The sequence below is a fragment of the Tiliqua scincoides genome, chromosome 14, assembly GCF_035046505.1.
Source record: "Tiliqua scincoides isolate rTilSci1 chromosome 14, rTilSci1.hap2, whole genome shotgun sequence".
Classification (NCBI taxonomy): domain Eukaryota; kingdom Metazoa; phylum Chordata; class Lepidosauria; order Squamata; family Scincidae; genus Tiliqua; species Tiliqua scincoides.
In genome coordinates this window covers 12,161,351-12,180,725 of record NC_089834.1, presented here as the reverse complement: position 1 = coordinate 12,180,725, position 19,375 = coordinate 12,161,351, and the positions used below count along the sequence as shown (strand labels likewise).

At 52.4% G+C, this 19,375-nt stretch overlaps 1 protein-coding gene and 1 pseudogene across 1 annotated transcript in view; both read left to right on the top strand.

Annotated features, from left to right (window-relative positions):
- Window positions 1-19,375, top strand: part of GRK3 (G protein-coupled receptor kinase 3) — a 42,953-nt gene that overhangs the window by 17,673 nt on the left and 5,905 nt on the right. Inside the window, exons 3-13 of the mRNA XM_066609804.1 lie at window positions 3,746-3,819; window positions 6,528-6,629; window positions 8,009-8,083; window positions 8,186-8,247; window positions 11,149-11,200; window positions 12,704-12,795; window positions 13,579-13,678; window positions 17,993-18,071; window positions 18,513-18,643; window positions 18,868-18,962; window positions 19,041-19,148. Of these exons, the coding sequence (XP_066465901.1) occupies window positions 3,746-3,819; window positions 6,528-6,629; window positions 8,009-8,083; window positions 8,186-8,247; window positions 11,149-11,200; window positions 12,704-12,795; window positions 13,579-13,678; window positions 17,993-18,071; window positions 18,513-18,643; window positions 18,868-18,962; window positions 19,041-19,148 (970 nt within the window). The remainder of the gene's footprint in view (window positions 1-3,745; window positions 3,820-6,527; window positions 6,630-8,008; window positions 8,084-8,185; window positions 8,248-11,148; window positions 11,201-12,703; window positions 12,796-13,578; window positions 13,679-17,992; window positions 18,072-18,512; window positions 18,644-18,867; window positions 18,963-19,040; window positions 19,149-19,375) is intronic.
- Window positions 15,879-16,001, top strand: LOC136634923 (5S ribosomal RNA; annotated as a pseudogene).

Sequence of the window (19,375 nt, the reverse complement as noted above, 5' to 3'; positions counted from 1 at the left end):
CTTTGTTGCTGGCTTGTTTCCGTTCCTGGAAACAGGAGGGGGTGGGGGGCTCAGGAGGGGCTGGGAGGCTGCGACGCCCAAGGAAAGTCTGGTCTGGAAAACCCTCACCCGAGTCGATGCCCTTGTGCCTGTTGCAGCCCAGGAGAGAAGTAATGGCTCCCGTTATCTCAGCCTGATAGAGGCTCATTTTTTCCCCAGCAGTCAGACTATCCAGGTGCATGTTTGACTCTCCTAAATCTCTCTCCTGCCCCCCCGCCTTTTCCAGCGACACTTGAGCACAGCCAGCAAGCAGCAAGAAGGACGACTCTCCGCCTCTCGCTGGGCGCTTGCCCGGCTACAGTCCCTCAGCCAAAACGAGACTCGGAAAGGCTGGGCCGGAGGGGCATGTTTGGTGCAGTGCTGGCTGGCGGGGTGTCCTCCGCTGCCAAAGTGTTGCCCTCTTGTGTCTTATCCCCCCGCCGCTTGCTCCCCCTCCGTCTCTCCTTCTCCAGTTTCTGGAGACCTGCCCAGCTTCTCTTCCTGGAAGAGCTTCTCTTCCTCCTTGTTTCAGTGCCTCTCCATCCATTGCACCCTCTGCCCCTCTTGTAGCGTGGCAGGGCTTGCATCAGCAGAGTCTGCCCCAGTTCGTTGGCCAAATAAAGGCCCAATTCGTTCTGCCTGGTTTGTGTTGAGCGGCTGGGCCTTGGGAATGCCTGGGGGCTTCCAGCCTGATGTTTTGAGGGGAGAAGGTAGAGTTGTGTCTCCAAAGTGAAGCTTGCGTTTCTTTCCACCCCTCTGGCTAATCTTCCAGCATTGTGGTTTCTTGTCGGGACGAAAGGCCCCAAGATGTCCCAAGGGTCCCAAACGTCTCTTGAGGTTTGTTGCCCCTCCCTGCCTTTCGCCGTGCCGTTGAAATAGCCCTGTTTTGAGCGGCATTTTGTTCAGATCGATGAATGCACAAGATTCTCAGGGGGTTGTCGGAATGTCTTGTTTTTAAATTGATTTTATTTTTAGTCTGTGGCACTTTAAGTGCGCATGTTTGTGAAAAGAGTAGTTTATAAATGCAGTAAATAAAACATGGTTGTTGTAGAGCCTGCTTGTCTCTTTGTGGACTCTTAAGAGCCTTTTGCAAATTTGATAAGATTAAGAGAACAGTTTTAAAAAACGGAAATAGCCCTGAAGAGAGAAGAGCACCCCCATCCCATTTTTAAAGCAACCAGTCAGGCTTGTGGGTCACGTTCTTAAGGAAACAGCTCAGACTTGCCAGTTTTGGGCGCGCGATGCCCCTTCTGGCTGGTTTGAACCAAGAGAAGGCAAAAGGACTGTCCATGCTCCTCTACTGAGCTGGTGTTTGCGGAGTGTGACTTAAGGGTGAGCCATGGTGCAGACCTTGACCCAGACCCTGCCCGCCCTTCCCCTGGATGCCAGATGTCATTTTGCCTAAGCACTTTCTAGTCACACAGCATAGGAAGAGAGGCAGGTACCCAAGTTTCTGTCCTGTGACAGAGATGACTTTCGAAGAGGATTGGACAGATTTATGGAGGGAAAGTCCATCACAGGTTACAGGCTGTGATGGGTCTGAGTCACCTCCTGGTTTTAGAAGTAGGCCATCCTAGACTGCCAGGTGGAAGAGAGGGCACCGGGATGCAGGTCTCTTGTTGTCTTGTGTGCTTCCTGAGGCATCTGGCTGTCCGCTCTGAGATACAGGAAGCTGGACTAGGTGGGCCTTTGGCCTGATCCAGCGGGGCTCTTATGTTCTTAACCAGTGGGACTTGGGGTGGGTTGCCAAATTGTGCTGTTGTGTGGTGAAGGCATCTGAACAGACAGACAAGTGACAAGTCCCTGTTTTATAGCCCCCCAGCTAACATTTACAACGCCTCCTGGTTTTTCTCCTCGGGAAACTGTCCGCACCTACCTTGATAAGACCCTGAGGGAAAATTACAGTCTTCCCGAGCAAATATTTGTATTTCTTACGCAAATAAAGCCTGGACGGTCCATAAATCCCTCGGCAAATGCCAAACGCCTCGGAAGGTGATGTTGGCTGATGTCTTTTGGTGCTTCGCGAAATGAATCTTCTGTGCTTGGTGTTGTGCTGGTGGTGTGTGTGTGTTTTTCAAGTGTCTGCATCGACTAATAGCTTGAAATGGACGAGATTGTCTTGTGCTTGTAACTTATAAAACTCTGCCCCAACCTGCCTTGGGATTGTGGTCATGTTTTGCTGACGTAGGAATGAAATCAGCTGTTTTTTGGCATGGATTTGCGAATGTCGTCCTCTTAAGGGAGTCTTCTGTTGTGAATGTCCAGGGCCGATGGAGAAGAAGAACCAGCCGAGTCCTTCTCCAGAAGCAGAAACATTGCTTTCTTGGTGGCAAAAGTTGGCTGCTGTAGCTTCTCCTGGGTAAACTGTCTCTCGCAGGTTCCCAAGGGGATTAGCTGGCGGTGTCTGAATCTGTGCCAGGGGAACAAACCCTCCGAAGTCTCTGTTTGCTTTAGGTCCGCATTCCTTGCCACTAGTCCTTAAGGTGGCCTTGCTGGCCATTGTCTTCTGCAGAAACAAATTTGCCGCTTTGCTGCCGATACTGAGAGGTATATCAAAACCGCCTTTGGGTGGCTCCACGGGAAAATGCCCCCTCGTCCCGGTCGCGCGCCTGGGCACCAGAACTGCCTGACTGTCGGAACTTTGGAAGAGGGGTGCCCCCTGTCGGTGTGGTTGGCCCAGCCTTTTTTTCTGCACTGCTTTGTCTCTGGTTACTTCTGACCCTGATTCCAGGAGAATGCTCAGAGATTTATCATGGGAGAGAGTAAACCAGCTGCACCGAGTCTGCAGGGCAGGAGCTCAGGCTGCAGTGTGACCCCCAACTGTAGAGTGGTGCTGGGGCTGCTTTTCTCTTGCTTGATCTTCATGGCTTTTTTTTTTCTTTCTAACTCACACGCAGCGATTGCCCAACTCAGCAGAATGGTGCGGAAAGCAATTTTGCTTAATTGCAGCAATCTGTGTGGGAAATAAATCTTGGCGACGTCCCTGGAACTTAATTCTATGCTCATTGGGCTACCTGGCCCCAGGAACCCGTTTGCTGTTGCTTTCCCAGGCTTATGCCCGTGGCGGAGTCTGTGGGGAAAGGGTCCTTTTTACCTTGTGGGTGGGACAAACGTTGATGAACATCAATGCCACCTGCTCTGGGTCTGCTCTGTAAAGCAACAACTGAAATTATAATTCAGATGGTGGGAAGAGCCAAACACCAGAAATCTTTGGCCAGGTTTGTGTGCTGTTACCTGGTTGTAGAAGATTCTACCAGGTGAGTTTTGCAGAGGGAGAATCTTCCTTAAATGCCACCTTGTGGGATGGTGGAGTTTTGTATGATTAGGACCTGCTTTTTTTTTGGGGGGGGGGGGGGGTTAGTTAGACAGCTTGGGCACAGTGCAGTGTTTTTAAAAAGTGCCTTCTTTTAACAAATTTGAAGTATACAAATATGTGCAAAATGTGTACAGTAAACAGATATTTTTGGTCTTGAATACAGTAAATACCTCCACTTGCACCAGGGATCTAGTCCTGAAAAACTGAGCACAGTGGTGCTATCAGAGGTTTTGCTATGTAGATCAAAAGTCTTTACAGTCCAGATTCAATGGGCAGCTCTCTTTTTGTAGCACAAACATAACCGCCTTTGCAAACAGGGATGATTTTGTCTGTGTGTGTTTTTCTTTTGACTGAGATGGATCATGTGAAATTATTCTCATTAATGCGACATTTTGTTTGTTTGTTTGTTAGGATTTTTGCTCTTCAAAGACTTCTGCCAGACTGACGTGGAAGAAGGCGTCCCTCAGCTGAAGTTTTATGAAGAGGTAAGAGACTCTGGGGTCAGATGCAGAGTCCTGAAGCCAACTGGACAAATTTCTGGAGGAAAAGTTCATCACAGGTTACGAACCATGATGGGTATTTGCAACCTCCTAGTCTCAGAAGTAGGCTGCCTCAGAATGCCAGGAGAAAGGGAGGGCACCAGGATGCAGGAATCTTGTTGTCTTATGTGCACCCTGGATGTGCATCTGGTGGGACACTGTGAGATACAGGAAGCTGGTCTAGATGGGCCCCCTTTGGCCTGATCCAGTGGGACTCTTCTGATATTCTTTTGGCATGCAGTGCTGTCCCTTGCTGGGCCAGGACAGTACAGCCTTGCCCTCTCTTTGCTTCAGTGCCCCCCCCCCCCGAAAGGATGGACCTTGACCCAAACTTTGCTGGATTGCTTGCACAGCCAGATATGGATCCTGGGAAGAAAAAGGCAAAGAAGGAATTGAGCTTGTTTAGCTTGATAAAGGAGAATAAACACAAAACATGATGCAAATGCAGGGACTGTCCCTCCTTTGCTATCGTCCGTTCTGACGGGCTGTAGTGCTTGAAGGGGTCGGCTGGAGACTGAGAGAGCAGAGCTGCCAGGGGTGCCAAAGAAGAGGAGCAAAGCACGTCACAGTGAGGGGTGCCTCGCCCAGTCCTCCTCCTCTTTGATTCCTTGCTTTCTGCGTTGGGGGTGGAGAGAATTTGATCAAATGAATGTGCTGGGGGCGTCAGGCTCCACACTCGAGGAATCCCATTTGCTGCTGCGCAAGTCACGATCAAGCCTTTCTTGGGAGTGATTCAGCTGTCGAGTGTCCCTGTGTTTGTGCTGAGCTGTGAGGAGCTTTTATGCTTTCTAATTTTGGCGTGTAAGAAAGTTCTTTGCCAGGCAGCAGCGTTGTGTGGGAAGAACCGGGGGTGGGGTGGGGTGGGGCGGGTGAAAGTCTTTAAGGCAGTGCATGGAAGAGGCTCAGAGTGGCAGCTCCGCCCCACGATCTCTCATGGCCCAAGCAGCCTCTGTTCCTCCCCCTCCTGGAAGGCTCCAGTTGCACCTAATTCGGAGGCAAAACAGGGGCCCCCACTCTCCACAAGGCTGGCTGGATGTGGGGGTCAGTGCAGACAGTCAAGCAGCGGTGCAGTGGGCAGACTCCCTTGTGAAGGGGACATTTTCCTACTTCTCTGCCTTGGGAATGATGTAAGGATGTGGTGTAGAGCTGGGGCAGGAGTCTTCACTGCCACTCTTCTTACGGCACTCTCTGATGCTCCGGCAAAGGGCCTCAGTGCTCCTGTGTGGACGCCATCATCATGCAATATGGATGGATGAACTGGGGCCGGCAGGCAGGGTATCCACGCAACCCAGAGTCTCCGGCAAAGGGGGCTTGAGCAGTCGCTCCGTCTCCTGGCGGCAAATCCCTCTCTGGTGTCTGCCTCGCCCTGGACCTGATACAAATGCAGAAGTTTCTTTTCCATGGTAACTGATTAGGGGAATTAGTGGATGGAGCTGAGTCGGTTAAGCTAAGAGGCTTGATTGCAGCTTGTGAGCCTCGAGGCTGCTGTCCAGCCACGAGGAAAAGCACCTCTGGCTGGTTCTGGAATAGCCAGGATCTGCCGGGTGTGTCGGAAGGGTGCCCTCACTGCTGCCTCTTGCAGTCCAGGCTGGACTGGTGGTGAAGGTTCCTGGGGGAAATTGGAGAATACCCTCCTGCTCCCCGCTAGGGGAGAGAGAGGTGTCCGGCAGCAGGCGTGAAAACAGGATCTGTTCTGAAAGATGAGGTTTCCACAGATCCACACCTTCAGTGTGTTCTTGACCCCACAAGGAGAGAGAGGCAAGCAGCTCAGCCCAGTCCTGCAAGGGGGAGAGAGTGGGAATGAAAGGGTAGAATGCAGCGTATGACACTGGAGTGCTTATGTTGGCATCCCCCCTCCCAGTTGCGATTTGGGGGCTGCGGAGCTTGTGGCTCAGCGGGGAGACTGACACAGCTTAAAGAAATGCCTCAAAGGGGTGGGCCGCGTGGAGGGGGGCAGGATTTTGCCTGGCTCGGAGTGCGCCACACCTGAGCTGAGCCACCTCTGGGGTGCCACGTTGAACTGGAGGAGTTCCGTGGCCTCTCTGGGTGCCTGAATCCTGGCTGGACAGGCAGAGTTGGTTGTAGTGGTCAGGAAGGCCTCTTTCCTGGCAGAGTGTGAGCCGGACATGCTGGCGGCTCCATGAGGGAAAGCTGATTTGGTGAGGCAGCTCCCAGCAGTGCAAACACAAACACAATAACACCACATGGCAATAAATGGTGTCTTGAACCAAATATTATCAAGAAAGAGTAAGAGAGCTGAAATGGGTGAGGGGAAAGTACCTCCAAAGAAGGGCAAGGAGGCTTTGCGGCCTGCTTCCTGGGAAACGTGGCAGGGAAGGAAGGGCAGTGTTGCCCCACATCTTCACTGCAAGTGTGCTGATGCTGCTACCTCCTCCAGTCACTGCCTAACTCCCCTTCTTCTGGTGGCAGTGGGGGGGGGGGTTTGAGCCTGACTGGGAGTGGCCGGCCCACAGCCGTAGCCGAGATAGGATACACATCGCCTCTTGCGGTGCCTGGAAGTGTTACTGCCTTAATTTTGGTTCACGCAGAGAGCGGCGCTGGGGAGCCAGAGGAAGGCCTGCAGTGGAGCAGCGGAGCTGAGAGGTGCCGGGGCTCAGCCTGCCTGCCGACGCAATAGGTTTTGTGTTTTGCAGATAAAAGAATACGAGAAGCTGGACTCCGAGGAGGAGCGTCTCAGCAGGAGTCGGCAGATCTACGACACCTACGTCATGAGGGAGCTGCTCTCCTGCTCACACGTATGCCCCAAACTGCCTGGAATGCCTACAGACACAATGAATTTAATGCTGGCTGGCTCGTGTCGAGGGGGAGGGTGAACCCCAGAACACCCCCCCCCCTGCTCTTGTTCACTATAGTTGTGGACCTTCTGCCTGGCCTCAGGGAACCTGTTTTGAAACAGGCTTTTGCAAATTCTTTGGAGCTGGAGAAGGAGCTCCCACTGATTCAGTCCAGCTCTTCCATGGAGAGTTGTGGCTCCCTGTCCTTAAGCTGTGATGGGGCATTAAAGGTGGTGTTCACTTTTGTCCAGTGGAAGTAGTACTTGGGTTGGGCAGGACACAGTAGTGCTCTCCTGCCCCAGCCTCACAGAGCAGGGATGGGGACAACAGCTGCAATCACATTCCTGGCCCCTTTGAAGCTCCTAATCCAGCATTTCTCCAACTGTGGGTGCAGTCCCTGTCACAAACATCACCCTTGGGGTAGGGAAGGACCGGGGGAGATTCCCAAGCCAACCAGGATTTAACCCTCCTCCAGCCTTATACCATCCTCCACAAACCCCCAAGAGCAATGTTTTTTTATTTAGCTTACTCCAAGCCCCAGGTCCTGTTAACATGCAACTCCTTGGTCAATAATTGCACCCAATTTTTCATGTAAAAGATTTTTATTATAGCTCTAAGGGAGCTTCAATTGCTCCAAGAAACATATCTACATGAATTACAGTAGCTTAAAAACAAGAAAAGATCATATCTAAAAGAGGCTAAAATTACCACCTTACAGGTCTCTCAGCATTTCTTCCAGTATAAAAGCTGTTAACCCCCAGCTCCCTTCCTCCTGCTGTGTCAATTTTCAGGCACCCAGCCCAGGTTTTATTCTCTAAATTACTGATGCGCTACACCTGGGTAACAACCACCAACTTAATCCTTCTTAAAGGGAAAGGCACTTGCCCCACCCCGTGACAGTCCCACCCACAGGTGGATTGTGGCCCAATTTCTGGTGAGTCCTGCAGAGCCTCCAGTAAAAACACGGGTGACGGAAAGATCAGAACTCATTGCCTCAAGCCCTGAGGCTATTCCAAAGTCAGATAGCTGCAAACTGCCCTGCAAATTGCTGAGCTCCTGCAGTTTGCCAGCTAGTTTAAATATGGGGAGATAATGTTTGAGCATCTTTTTTTTCTGGTCTGAATGACCGGTTGTGGGGCCAGTTGAAGGCTGGGTCACAGAACTAAGTCTCTCAAGCCTTGAGGCAATTCATTCTTTCTACGTCACTTCTTTTAAAGCCTTGTAAAACTAGGTGGGTCCCAACAGAGTGTCATTTTTTAAAAAGTGGGTCCCAGTACAAAACAGTTCGAGAACCACTGTCCTAATCTGTCTTGACAAAATGTGGCCTTTGTTTCCTGCAGCCTTTCTCGAAGCAGACGGTCGACCACGTGCAAGGCCACCTCACCAAGAGGGAAGTCCCACCAAACCTCTTTCAGGTGACTTCCAGTCTCTGGAACCACTGCAGTCTCTTTGGACCCGAAAGTGGGATACTAGTGGTTTTAATACAAGCTTGTTTTTGTACCTTCTCCCGCTTCTAGCCCTACTTAGAAGAAATTTGTGACAGCCTCCGAGGGAAGACCTTCCAAATGTTTCTGGAAAGGTACTGGTCTGAGGATGGGGTGTTCTCTTCCACGCCCACTGCAGGCTGCAGAGCTATGTAGCTACCTCAAGTCTTGCAAGTCTACCTGTCAGTCCTAACATACCGTTTGTTGGAAGGGAGCTGCCAGGCTCAGTTCCTTTGCCTTTAGCATTGCTGAAAAGTTTTGTGTCTATAAGTCCAAGCTGCTGAGCGGTAGCATGGGATTCATTGTATTCTATATGAGAGCAGAGTTCTTTATTCTCAGGATAGGAAAAGCCAATCTCACTGTGCAAACAATTAATCATTTATTTCACAGTAAACAGACTGTTCCCCATACATTAATAACACACCCACGTTATTCTTTAATTGTTCCACGGAGTTCTGTGAAAGACGGAGTTTAATTATTTTTCTCTAAATGTACTTGGAGACTGTTTTTTATACGCCAGAAACGAGAGTTTCTCAGAAATGAGAAATTCAAGGCGGTTTTTCTTCACTGCTCATGTGATGCTTCCAATAGTAGCCCCATAAAGCAAACAGTGCCGGGGAATTGTCTTCGGTTAACAACAGCTTGCTGAGGATTTGCTAATCAGCCCAGCTTTTAAAATTAAAAACGTGCCTTTAACTTTTCATAAAGAATTCAGAACTCTGTTTTAGGTTCTTGCAGGGTTCCACCCCTGGAGGGGCCTGGGGCAGGCTTGTTCTAGCCCCAGGGATGCCTCAGATTGGCTTGGGGGGGGAGGGGTTCCAGCACCCTTCTCCTCCTCCCCAGCAGAGCTGCCAAACCTGGCCTAGGAGCAGGAGCTGTTCACCTCACAGCTCCCTACTTGGAAATGGAATGGAAAAATCCATTACGGGTTACAAGCCATGATGTGTATGCACAACCTCCTGATTTTAGAAATGGGCTATGTCAGAATGCCAGATGCAAGGGAGGGCACCAGGATGAGGTCTCTTGTTATCTGGTGTGCTCCCTGGGGTGTTTGGTGGGCTGCTGTGAGATACAGGAAGCTGGACTAGATGGGCCTGTGGCCTGATCCAGTGGGGCTGTTCTTATGTTCTTAACTACAATTCCCAGAATGCCTTGCAGGTCTCTTGTTATCAGGTGTGCTCCCTGGGGCATTTGGTGGGCCGCTGTGAGATACAGGAAGCTGGACTAGATGGGCCTGTGGCCTGATCCAGTGGGGGCTGTTCTTATGTTCTTAAACTACAATTCCCAGGAGGCCTTGCAGGTCTTCTTGTTATCTGGTGTGCTCCCTGGGGCATTTGGTGGGCCGCTGTGAGATGCAGGAAGCTGGACTAGATGGGCCTTTGGCCTGATCCAGTGGGGCTGTTCTTATGTTCTTAAACTACAATTCCCAGGAGGCCTTGCAGGTCTTCTTGTTATCTGGTGTGCTCCCTGGGGCATTTGGTGGGCCGCTGTGAGATGCAGGAAGCTGGACTAGATGGGCCTGTGGCCTGATCCAGTGGGGCTGTTCTTATGTTCTTAAACTACAATTCCCAGAATGCCTTGCAGGTCTTGTTATCTGGTGTGCTCCCTGGGGCATTTGGTGGGCTGCTGTGAGATGCAGGAAGCTGGACTAGATGGGCCTATGGCCTGATCCAGTGGGGCTGTTCTTATGTTCTTAACTACAATTCCCAGGAGGCCTTGCAGGTCTTGTTATCTGGTGTGCTCCCTGGGGCATTTGGTGGGCCGCTGTGAGATACAGGAAGCTGGACTAGCTGGGCCTATGGCCTGATCCAGTGGGGCTGTTCTTATGTTCTTAACTACAATTCCCAGAATGCCTTGCAGGTCTTGTTATCTGGTGTGCTCCCTGGGGCATTTGGTGGGCTGCTGTGAGATGCAGGAAGCTGGACTAGATGGGCCTGTGGCCTGATCCAGTGGGGGCTGTTCTTATGTTCTTAAACTACAATTCCCAGGAGGCCTTGCAGGTCTTCTTGTTATCTGGTGTGCTCCCTGGGGCATTTGGTGGGCCGCTGTGAGATGCAGGAAGCTGGACTAGATGGGCCTTTGGCCTGATCCAGTGGGGCTGTTCTTATGTTCTTAAACTACAATTCCCAGGAGGCCTTGCAGGTCTTCTTGTTATCTGGTGTGCTCCCTGGGGCATTTGGTGGGCCGCTGTGAGATGCAGGAAGCTGGACTAGATGGGCCTGTGGCCTGATCCAGTGGGGCTGTTCTTATGTTCTTAAACTACAATTCCCAGAATGCCTTGCAGGTCTTGTTATCTGGTGTGCTCCCTGGGGCATTTGGTGGGCTGCTGTGAGATGCAGGAAGCTGGACTAGATGGGCCTATGGCCTGATCCAGTGGGGCTGTTCTTATGTTCTTAACTACAATTCCCAGGAGGCCTTGCAGGTCTTGTTATCTGGTGTGCTCCCTGGGGCATTTGGTGGGCCGCTGTGAGATACAGGAAGCTGGACTAGCTGGGCCTATGGCCTGATCCAGTGGGGCTGTTCTTATGTTCTTAACTACAATTCCCAGAATGCCTTGCAGGTCTTGTTATCTGGTGTGCTCCCTGGGGCATTTGGTGGGCTGCTGTGAGATGCAGGAAGCTGGACTAGATGGGCCTGTGGCCTGATCCAGTGGGGCTGTTCTTATGTTCTTATGTACTTCACGCTGCTTCCTCTCATCACTGCTTCCCTGTTTTATGGAGCAAGCCTGCCCCCTTTGGCCCCTCCCCTTCCTCCAGGTGGGGCAGAAAAGGCCTTTCCTGTTCCTGGCTTGTTTCCTTGTTTACCCTGCCAGCCTCCCTTGCCTGGGTGGGGTGAGCCAACCCTCTTTGCCCCCCCTCAAGGACAGGGAAGCCTCCCCAGCCTGGGCAAAGGGTCCCCGCTCCAGGGTAAGTCGGGTGTCAGGGCATGGCGGGGGCCCCCCCCGACAGTACCGTGATGCGCAACTGAGATCTCTCTTCTCTTTTTCTTCTTTGCAGTGATAAGTTCACGAGATTTTGTCAGTGGAAAAACGTAGAACTGAACATCCATGTAAGTTAATGCGGAGGGGGTGTGTGAGCATGTGTGACTTAAGAGCAGTGGTTAGGGCAAAGGTAGACCACCGAGTGGCTTCTGGTGGAGGCCCCTGTCTGCTGCTTCAAATTCCTGCCTAGAATTCGGAACTGTGGTCTGTTCCAAAAAGACACTTCTGATGTTCTAATGCAGTGGTCTTCAGCCTACTTTGTGCCGTGATCCCGATTGATCAGTCATGAGACTGGGGACCCACTGCCAATCCTGCCCCTTAGGACCCAATCCGCTCCCATTGCTGCCCACCCTCTGCTCCATTTCTCCCTACCTCTTGTGTCTTCCCAATGGCCTTGCGAGGTAGCAACCTGAGCAGGGCTGATCTTAGTAGCTGTGGAGCAAGACAGCAAGAAGAGGCTGTGCAGGATTATAGCAAGAACTCAGTTTTGGCAAGACGGTCCCATTGTTGGATGGGGTCCAAGCCCTCTCTCTCACAGACTTGGAAAGGTTGCTGCAGCCCCCAACATGAGGCTTCATGACCACATCGGGGTCCTGGCCCACAGATTGAAGAACACTGTTCTAATGTCATATGGCAGGCTCAGGATTTATTTATCTTTAAAGAGAAGTTCTGTCTTGTCACCAGAAGTAACTCTGAATTGCAGACAACGCAAACCCCGCCAAAAGCATTCAGAATGCAAAAGGGCACGACCAGGAAGGAAGACATAGGAGCAGAGCAGAGCAAATGCATGTTGTCTGTGATCAGAGGCTCCGTGTCTGAAGGTGTGTTGCGAGAGAGCTGGGCGAGCTTTGTGAGGCCTGGCGCTCTGAAGCACAGGTGCCACCGCTGAAGGGCCTCACTGGTGCTGCTGAATCTCCCCCAGTGGAGATTCTGAGTGTGCTTCCTACTCTTGCTTCATACCTTTAAAAGACACTGCTGGGATGTAGAGACTTCAGTAAAAAAAAAAAAAGGAGGTAGGTCATGCCACGCAGCCCATCATTGTGGAAAAGACCGGGGCTTTTCCTTGCGTTTTGAAAGTGGTCCTGCTAAAACAAACCTTTGGGGTTGTGGTTAATGAGAGATGCCAGGGCTTAGTCGTTCCTGAGGGCATGGCCAAGAAACTGCACGATTCAGTTCTTCAGTGGAGGGGGGGAACAGGCATACGTCCAGCATTCTTGGATTTCTGCACAGACTCCAGGACCCCGTTCAGACTGAGCTCTGGGGCTGGCTTCGTCCAGCAGGAACATTTCTTGGGCAAACCACGTCTGTGGGACCGAGCCCCAGTGGTTTGGCTCTTGTGCTCAGTCCCCTGAAATCCTTCCCAGCGTTTTCTTCCCTGTCCCCTCTGTGGATTTCCGGAGTGCTTCCCTGCATTGCAAGGAAATTGAGTGTGTTTCTTTCCTGAGAACTGCCGAACTCCTGCAAAGCCACAGAAGGGCAGCTGGTTCTTTCTACCAACACAATCCAGGTCTGATTTGGGAGAGGGGGCAGCGGTGCAAGCGTGGCTTCCTTTTTGTCTTCTCCACCCACAGTTGACCATGAATGACTTCAGCGTGCACCGGATCATTGGGCGAGGAGGCTTTGGAGAAGTTTATGGCTGTCGGAAAGCAGACACGGGGAAAATGCAAGTACCTTTTGCTTGTGTTTCGATGAGAGAAGCTTTAATGCAACCAAATGAAACCCCCCCAGAAGCGGAAGAATTGGCATGAGGGTGAATTGCATCACTGTGGGTTTAACTGACCCAGTTCCTGAGGGGTTTGAAGTGCATCTCTCATTGGGAAGCGCGTCCCATTCTCCAGTCCTGAAGCATCCTGGCCGATCTAGAAAAGCCCAGTGCACTGCTGGTTAATCCTTGCAAGCCTTGCTTCCTTCTGAGCTGTGCAAGGGTGAGAGTGGTTCCATGCTGCTCTCAGGGAAGAATCTGGCACTTGCATCCTTGGACTGTGACACCACCCTCACAGTTAGGTAGTGCAGAATGTCCTCCAGCAAGTTTGTGGCCAAAGTGAGGTTTGAACCACGTGGGCCTGCCTCCCAGCTCCCTCCCTTACCTATGGCGTGGAATCTTTGGAGTAGATCCTCATATCCCTTGATGTGGCTTGGGCCATTGTGCAAGGCTGAGGGGTTGCACAAAGAGGGGGTTGTTTCCTCTGTGCCACTGGGGAGAGTCTTGCAAGCTGCCTAGATCTCTGCAGCTACCAGGTGAGGAGCCAGCAGGGTTCCGTCCGACTCCATCAGACCACACAGTGTCAGCCGAGCTTCTCCCAAGGAAGTGTTCTTGGGCCTTGAGCGATCTGCCTGCTTGCTTCCCTTCCTGCTTCTGATTGTCAGCCCCGGCCCGTTGATGGCCACTGGGGGTGGGGAGGGCAGCTGATTCAAGCACGGCTCCTCAAGAAGCCCCTCTTTCCAGGTATGCCATGAAATGTCTGGACAAGAAGAGGATCAAGATGAAGCAAGGGGAGACGCTGGCCTTGAACGAGAGGATTATGCTGTCGCTCGTCAGCACCGGCGTGAGTGGGCCGTGGCCTCGCGCACACTTCTAAGAGACCTGACTTGTTCTTTTAATCTTAGGGTGTGCGTGTGTGAGAGTGAATGTATAGGATTGTTTTTAACAGGGAGATCTCACCCAAAGTGAGTGTGCCGCTAAACACCAGCTGGTGTGGGGGGTGCGCGTGATGAGTTGGCAGGGCCATCTTATCCAGCACCCGGTGATCCCGAGTGGCCCACGGCAGCCTCTAGGAAGCGCAAGAGCAGGGGGGAAAGGCCTTTCCATTGCTGCCCTGCAGTGGCATTTGGAGGTCGACTGAATCTGGAGGGGGCGCATGTTAGAGCTCTGGTTCTCTGTGAGTTTAGAGCCACCCTTGCTCAGGGCAGTCACCCGCTCTGTGGCAATGAGTTCTTCAGACTCCTTTTGCACTGTATGAGGAAGTCTCTCCTTTTGGTCCCCCGCCCATCAGTTTCTTCAGGCTACCCAGCCTGGTTCTGCAAGGGGGGGGGGACATCTGTCTGCTCTGCTTTCACCACACCTTGCAGGGTTTTATACGCCTCAGTCGTGTCTCCCTGTAAACACCTCATTTCCATGCTAATCAGCAGCACATGCTAGAACGTTTCCCTGTAAGGAAGATGCCCCGGCCCTCCAGTTTCATTGGCTGCTCTATTTTGCCCTCTTTCCTGTTCCACAGTATCTCCTTGGGGTGTGGTGCAATTACCAGATGTGGCTGCCCCACAGATCAGGGCTCCACCACCACCTCTTTCTTGGTCCCTCCCAACAACTTGGACCCCATCAGTGTACCTTGATGTTTGGCCCTGGGGTGCCTCACTTGACACCAACAGGTGTTAAACCACGTTTGCCCAGCTTGGAGAGGTCCTCTTGGGGCTCTTGGCAGTCTGCTTTGCTCTGTGCCATCTTGAGTGGTTTGGCATCATCTGCTGCTTTCCCTGACCTGCAGGTCATTTGAGGACCAGGGGAAAAGTTGCCAGTTCTGAGGCAGATTCTTGCACGAGCCGCCTCTGTTGAGCCCCCACCCCGAGCGTGTCTGTTTGGTCTGATGAGGGAACAGCTGTTGAAGTGGCAGAATCTTCAGGGAATGATAATCTTGTTACGTCAAGCCTCAGGCAGCTCTGATTGCCATGGTTACGTGGGATGCTGGCGGAAAGGTTAATGTTTTGTTCATGGTGACAGTTTGGTTCCCAATGAATTTGCAGTCCCCTGCACTGTGGAAACCTGTCTGGGGGTCTGGGTTGGTTTTCTGGAGAAGGATCAAGCTAGAGGAATTGCACCAGAGTAAAGGAATTCTGTTTACTTGGGCCTAGAGATGGGCAAGCAGACCCCCTTTCAGCAGTGTGGACTTGGGGCGTAGCTCATCTTATTCCAAGCCAAATTCATCCTCTCCCTTCCTCTTTCACATTAAAATCTGAAAAAAGATTCAGGGAGACTGGGAGACCCTGTAAAGTGTGTTTTCCAGACAAGAAGCTTGGTTTTGGGGGGCCTCTTTGGCAGGCAGCCAAAGGGGTCCGGACTTTTGACCTTCAGCCTGAGAAGCCTGGGCTCAAAGGCGACTTCACCCGTCGATTCCCTGGGTGGCCTTTTGGGGAGTGCTGAGACTTTTCTGCAGGGAGGGGGCTGGAAGACTGACAAACCGGAGATGGGCTTTGTCTAAGCGAGGAGCTTGGCAGAGCCACCTGGTCTGACAGCAGCATGGCTGCTCCAGTGTTCTTGAGTGGAGGAGCTCAGAACCTGGATGGCTGGAAGGAGGCAGGGCAGGAGCGGACCTCAGGGGGAAATGCAGTTAGAAGAAGCCTCGAAGGAAAGGGGGCTGCGTGGGCAGGGATGCCAGGAGAAAGGGAAGCTGGAGACATGGTCTGGGGGTGGTGAACCAAGCAGCCCTGTTGCCAGATCCCTCATAGCTTTATATTGAGAGGTTTACCCTGCACATGCCCTATCTTGTCTAATCTTGGAAGCTAAGCAGGGTCAGGCTTGGTTAGTACTTGGATGGGAGACCGCCCTGGAATTCCGGGTGCTGTAGGCTTATACCGTAGTCTTTCGAGACTGAAGGTTGCCAACCATCTCCCTATACTGAACACTATCTCCTGATCTTGTCTGACCTCGGAAGCTAAGCAGGGTCAGGCCTGGTTAGTACTTGGATGGGAGACCGCCCTGGAATTCCGGCTGCTGTAGGCTTCTGCCATAGTCTTTCCAGACTGAAGGTTGCCAACCATCTCCCTATACTGAATACTATCTCCCGATCTTGTCTGATCTCGGAAGCTAAGCAGGGTCAGGCCTGGTTAGTACTTGGATGGGAGACCACCTGGGAATATCGGGTGCTGTAGGCTTCTACCATAGTCTTTCGAGACTGAAGGTTGCCAACCATCTCCCTATACTGAACACTATCTCCCTATCTTGTCTGATCTCGGAAGCTAAGCAGGGTCAGGCCTGGTTAGTACTTGGATGGGAGACTGCCTGGGAATACCGGGTGCTGTAGGCTTCTACCATAGTCTTTCCAGGCTGAAGGTTGCCAATTATTTTTCTGGGATCAGACCCTGAATCTTGCTTGTGCTTCAAGCACTCTGGAGTGGCAGCGACTTGCCGCTTGGTTTTGGGACTGGAGCTCCTTCCAAAGGCCGTCCAGCCTCCCTTTGTTGTTCTCCTCTTTCCCACCCACAGTTTCCAGGTTCAGGCCAGCCAGGCAAGTCCACTCCCCGCAGCTTATCTGTGCACACAGAGCCCAGGAGCCAATGGACGCGCCTTTCACGGGCACCTCAACACCGCATAATGCTTGAAAGGCAGGGGGAGGCCAGACAAAGCAGCAGATGGACCCTCTTGTCAAATAGATCACTCCCAAAAAAGGGGGGCCCTTTGTCCCCTGCAACCAGTTGGGGAGAGAGATTTGCAACGGTCCTGTTTTGCTCCACTCCAGCCCCTTAGGAATTCTTTTCTGATGGAGAGCAGTCTTTGTGTGTGGGGGAAGGAGGAAAAACCAGCCCCACAGCATAGAGGTCTGAATGTCTGCCTCTGGCTTCCAAAGTCTCCAAGGTGGCCTGCTGGGCAGAGCAGATGTGTCTGGCAGGAAGGATCCGGTGTGGTTTTTGCACCTGGATCCCTGACATGACATCCTCTTGGCTGACACCTTTCATCCACTCTGGAGTCTGTAAAGTAGGACCAGAAAAACATATCCTTTTGACTGCTGAAACTGTCATAGTTTGCTTACAACGATGGATAAGAGCCTCTTCAGAGGAATTCCAGGGCTTGGGATATCCAGCCTGCCCACCTGTGTTGGTGCAAGAGCCAGTGGCTTGTGGGATGGCTGGAAATGAATTTGGTTGTTGTCTAATTTCCGACCCATCCTGGCCCAAAGGCTTAGAGTGAATGTATCCTTAGGTATTTACTTCTGATCTCATCCTCACAATAATCACACAAGGTTAGTTTAATTTATTAACTGATGGGAAATTACCAGAACTCATTGGGCACCAGCTTGGGTGATGGCCTCTTGGTTAAGTGGATTTAAAAGGGGATTGGACAAAGTCATGCAGAAGAAGAGGTCCCAGGATAGAGCTCAGGACTGAGCGGCCCAACTCCGGACACGTCCAGCAGCCTTGGGCCAATCTCTTACTGCACCTTTTGCGCCATAAGCAAGCCAGAAGTGTGTGATGTTCTCTACTTGCTGATGAAACGCATTTGGCGTGGCTGGAAGGGTGGGGCAGGTGTGAGTTGTTATAACAGCAGTGTCTTGTGTCATGTTGTCAAGGGAGGGCACCAGGATGAGGTCTCTTGTTATCAGGTGTGCTCCCTGGGGCATTTGGTGGGCCGCTGTGAGATACAGGAAGCTGGACTGGATGGGCCTATGGCCTGATCCAGTGGGGCTGTTCTTATGTTCTTAACTACAATTCCCAGAATGCCTTGCAGGTCTCTTGTTATCAGGTGTGCTCCCTGGGGCATTTGATGGGCCGCTGTGAGATACAGGAAGCTGGACTAGATGGGCCTGTGGCCTGATTCAGCGGGGCTGTTCTTATGTTCTTAACTACAATTCCCAGGAAGCCTTGCAGGTCTCTTGTTATCTGGTGTGCTCCCTGGGGCATTTGGTGGGCTGCTGTGAGATACAGGAAGCTGGACTAGATGGGCCTATGGCCTGATCCAGTGGGGCTGTTCTTATGTTCTTAACTACAATTCCCAGGAAGCCTTGCAGGTCTCTTGTTATCTGGTGTGCTCCCTGGGGCATTTGGTGGGCTGCTGTGAGATACAGGAAGCTGGACTAGATGGGCCTTTGGCCTGATCCAGTTGGGCTGTTCTTATGTTCTTATGTTGCTTGCTCTCTCCCCTGTTCTAGGACTGCCCTTTTATTGTGTGCATGACCTACGCCTTCCATACCCCAGACAAGCTGTGCTTCATCCTGGACTTGATGAATGGTGAGCAGGGGGTCTACCTCTCTGAAAAATCAGCGGTGAAGTGCTCAGGTGCCCTGCGGGTCGCCTCTGTGCTCAGAATACGTCATGCCACTCGGTGCCAGTGGACGTTTCAAACAGCAAGCTGGAATGTTGCACGAGGGGGAAGGAGGACAGTGGAGAGGCTTCCTTTTCTGCCTGTCGCAGAGGCTTGTCTTGCTTTGGGCAGAGGAAGGCTTTGTTTGTCCCCCCCCCGCCCCCGCTGCTTGGGTTTGGAGGCTCAGGAACTAGCGCTGTGCTTGCACGCACCATCTGATGAATTGCTGCCTGCTTGGATTGAGCTGTGCTTTGGGGTGGCCTCCCACGACAGGAGGTCTTGGGCTGGCCCTGGCTGGACCCCAGACCCTTCCATGTGCGGAGCAGGGACCGCTCCGCTGAGCTCCGCCCCTTCCGTTTCACTTCTAGGTGGAGACCTGCACTACCACCTCTCACAGCACGGAGTGTTTTCAGAGAAGGAGATGCGTTTTTATGCCACGGAGATCATCCTTGGGCTGGAGCACATGCACAGCCGCTTTGTGGTCTACAGGGACCTGAAGGTAACTCTTGAGCACGGTTGGGGTGGCTCCAGGGGCAGCTGTGGGGGCGGGGGGGGGCGTTGAGCAAGAAGCAACCAAGGAGCAATGAAAAATCTGCTGAGTGGTTTTTGGACAGCAGGGTGTGTGTGTGGTCTGTTTGCAGCCTGGGGAATGGGCCTTGTGGGTTGTGTCTGCTTTGTTTTGCTTGCCAAGTATAACCAGCGCTTCCTGTGGTGCTCCCACAGCCGGCCAATATCCTCCTGGACGAACACGGCCACGTGCGGATCTCCGACCTGGGACTGGCTTGCGATTTCTCCAAGAAGAAGCCCCACGCCAGCGTGTAAGTATCGGGCAGGCTGCTGGGAGCCCTGCTGCGCAAGAGAGGCGCTCACTGGCACCGTCTTGCTCCTTTCCGCAGCGGGACCCACGGCTACATGGCCCCCGAGGTGCTGCAGAAGGGCACGGCGTACGACAGCAGCGCAGACTGGTTCTCCTTGGGCTGCATGCTCTTCAAGCTCCTCCGAGGGTGAGCCCTGCAGTTGCACTTGTGTGTGTGTGTGGTGGGGGCTTGTTTGTGTGGAAGGGGCAGATTCTTGTAGGTTGGAAACTACAAGGAACTGGAGGTTGGCCTCAAGCCAAGTCTTCTGTGACCAGGGGGCATTTTGCTGCACGACACGTGGTGGTTGGACGAGGTGGCAGGCTGCCTTGAGCCCCGGAGACCTCTCCTGAGTGGTCATCGTTTCTCTCTTGCCC